The following is a 378-nucleotide window of genomic DNA, read 5'->3' as shown; positions in this document are numbered from 1 at the left end:
TGAACATCTGGAAATAGTAATTGGCTCGCATGTGAATAAACTGTGCCCTTGCACCAGAGTTAGAAGTAAACTGCAAGTCGCAGAGAACACAAGCACTCCCATTTTGCCAGGGCCTCCAACTTCAGCACATAGCTCTGTTCGGCAGTTAGACAGACGGGCTTTGCAGAAGGATAACAACACGCATCTTCCTCTGCTGGTTCCAGCGCAAGGCAAGGACACGGGCAGCAAGGCAGACGATCAGACTCCTCACCCCTGCTTCAGGTATTTCCCCATCCTGGCTGACCGCGATTTTACTAAATCCCTTCCTCCTCGAGCCTGTACGCTGCAGAAGCGGGAAAAGACAGGACAGAGTCATTAACAGCAGAAAAAAACGGACCG

At 51.1% G+C, this 378-nt stretch overlaps 1 protein-coding gene across 1 annotated transcript in view; it reads right to left on the bottom strand.

Annotated features, from left to right (window-relative positions):
• Positions 1-102, bottom strand: part of FZD6 (frizzled class receptor 6) — a 29946-nt gene extending 29844 nt beyond the window's left edge. The window contains 1 exon segment of the mRNA XM_009638378.1: positions 1-102. Within this exon segment, the coding sequence (XP_009636673.1) occupies positions 1-102 (102 nt within the window).
• Between the last annotated feature and the right edge of the window lie 276 nt (positions 103-378).

This window comes from Egretta garzetta, unplaced genomic scaffold, assembly GCF_000687185.1.
Source record: "Egretta garzetta isolate BGI_Z169 unplaced genomic scaffold, ASM68718v1 scaffold154, whole genome shotgun sequence".
NCBI lineage: Eukaryota > Metazoa > Chordata > Aves > Pelecaniformes > Ardeidae > Egretta > Egretta garzetta.
The sequence above is the reverse complement of the archived record's forward strand: the minus strand, read 5'-3'. Positions and strand labels throughout refer to the sequence as shown.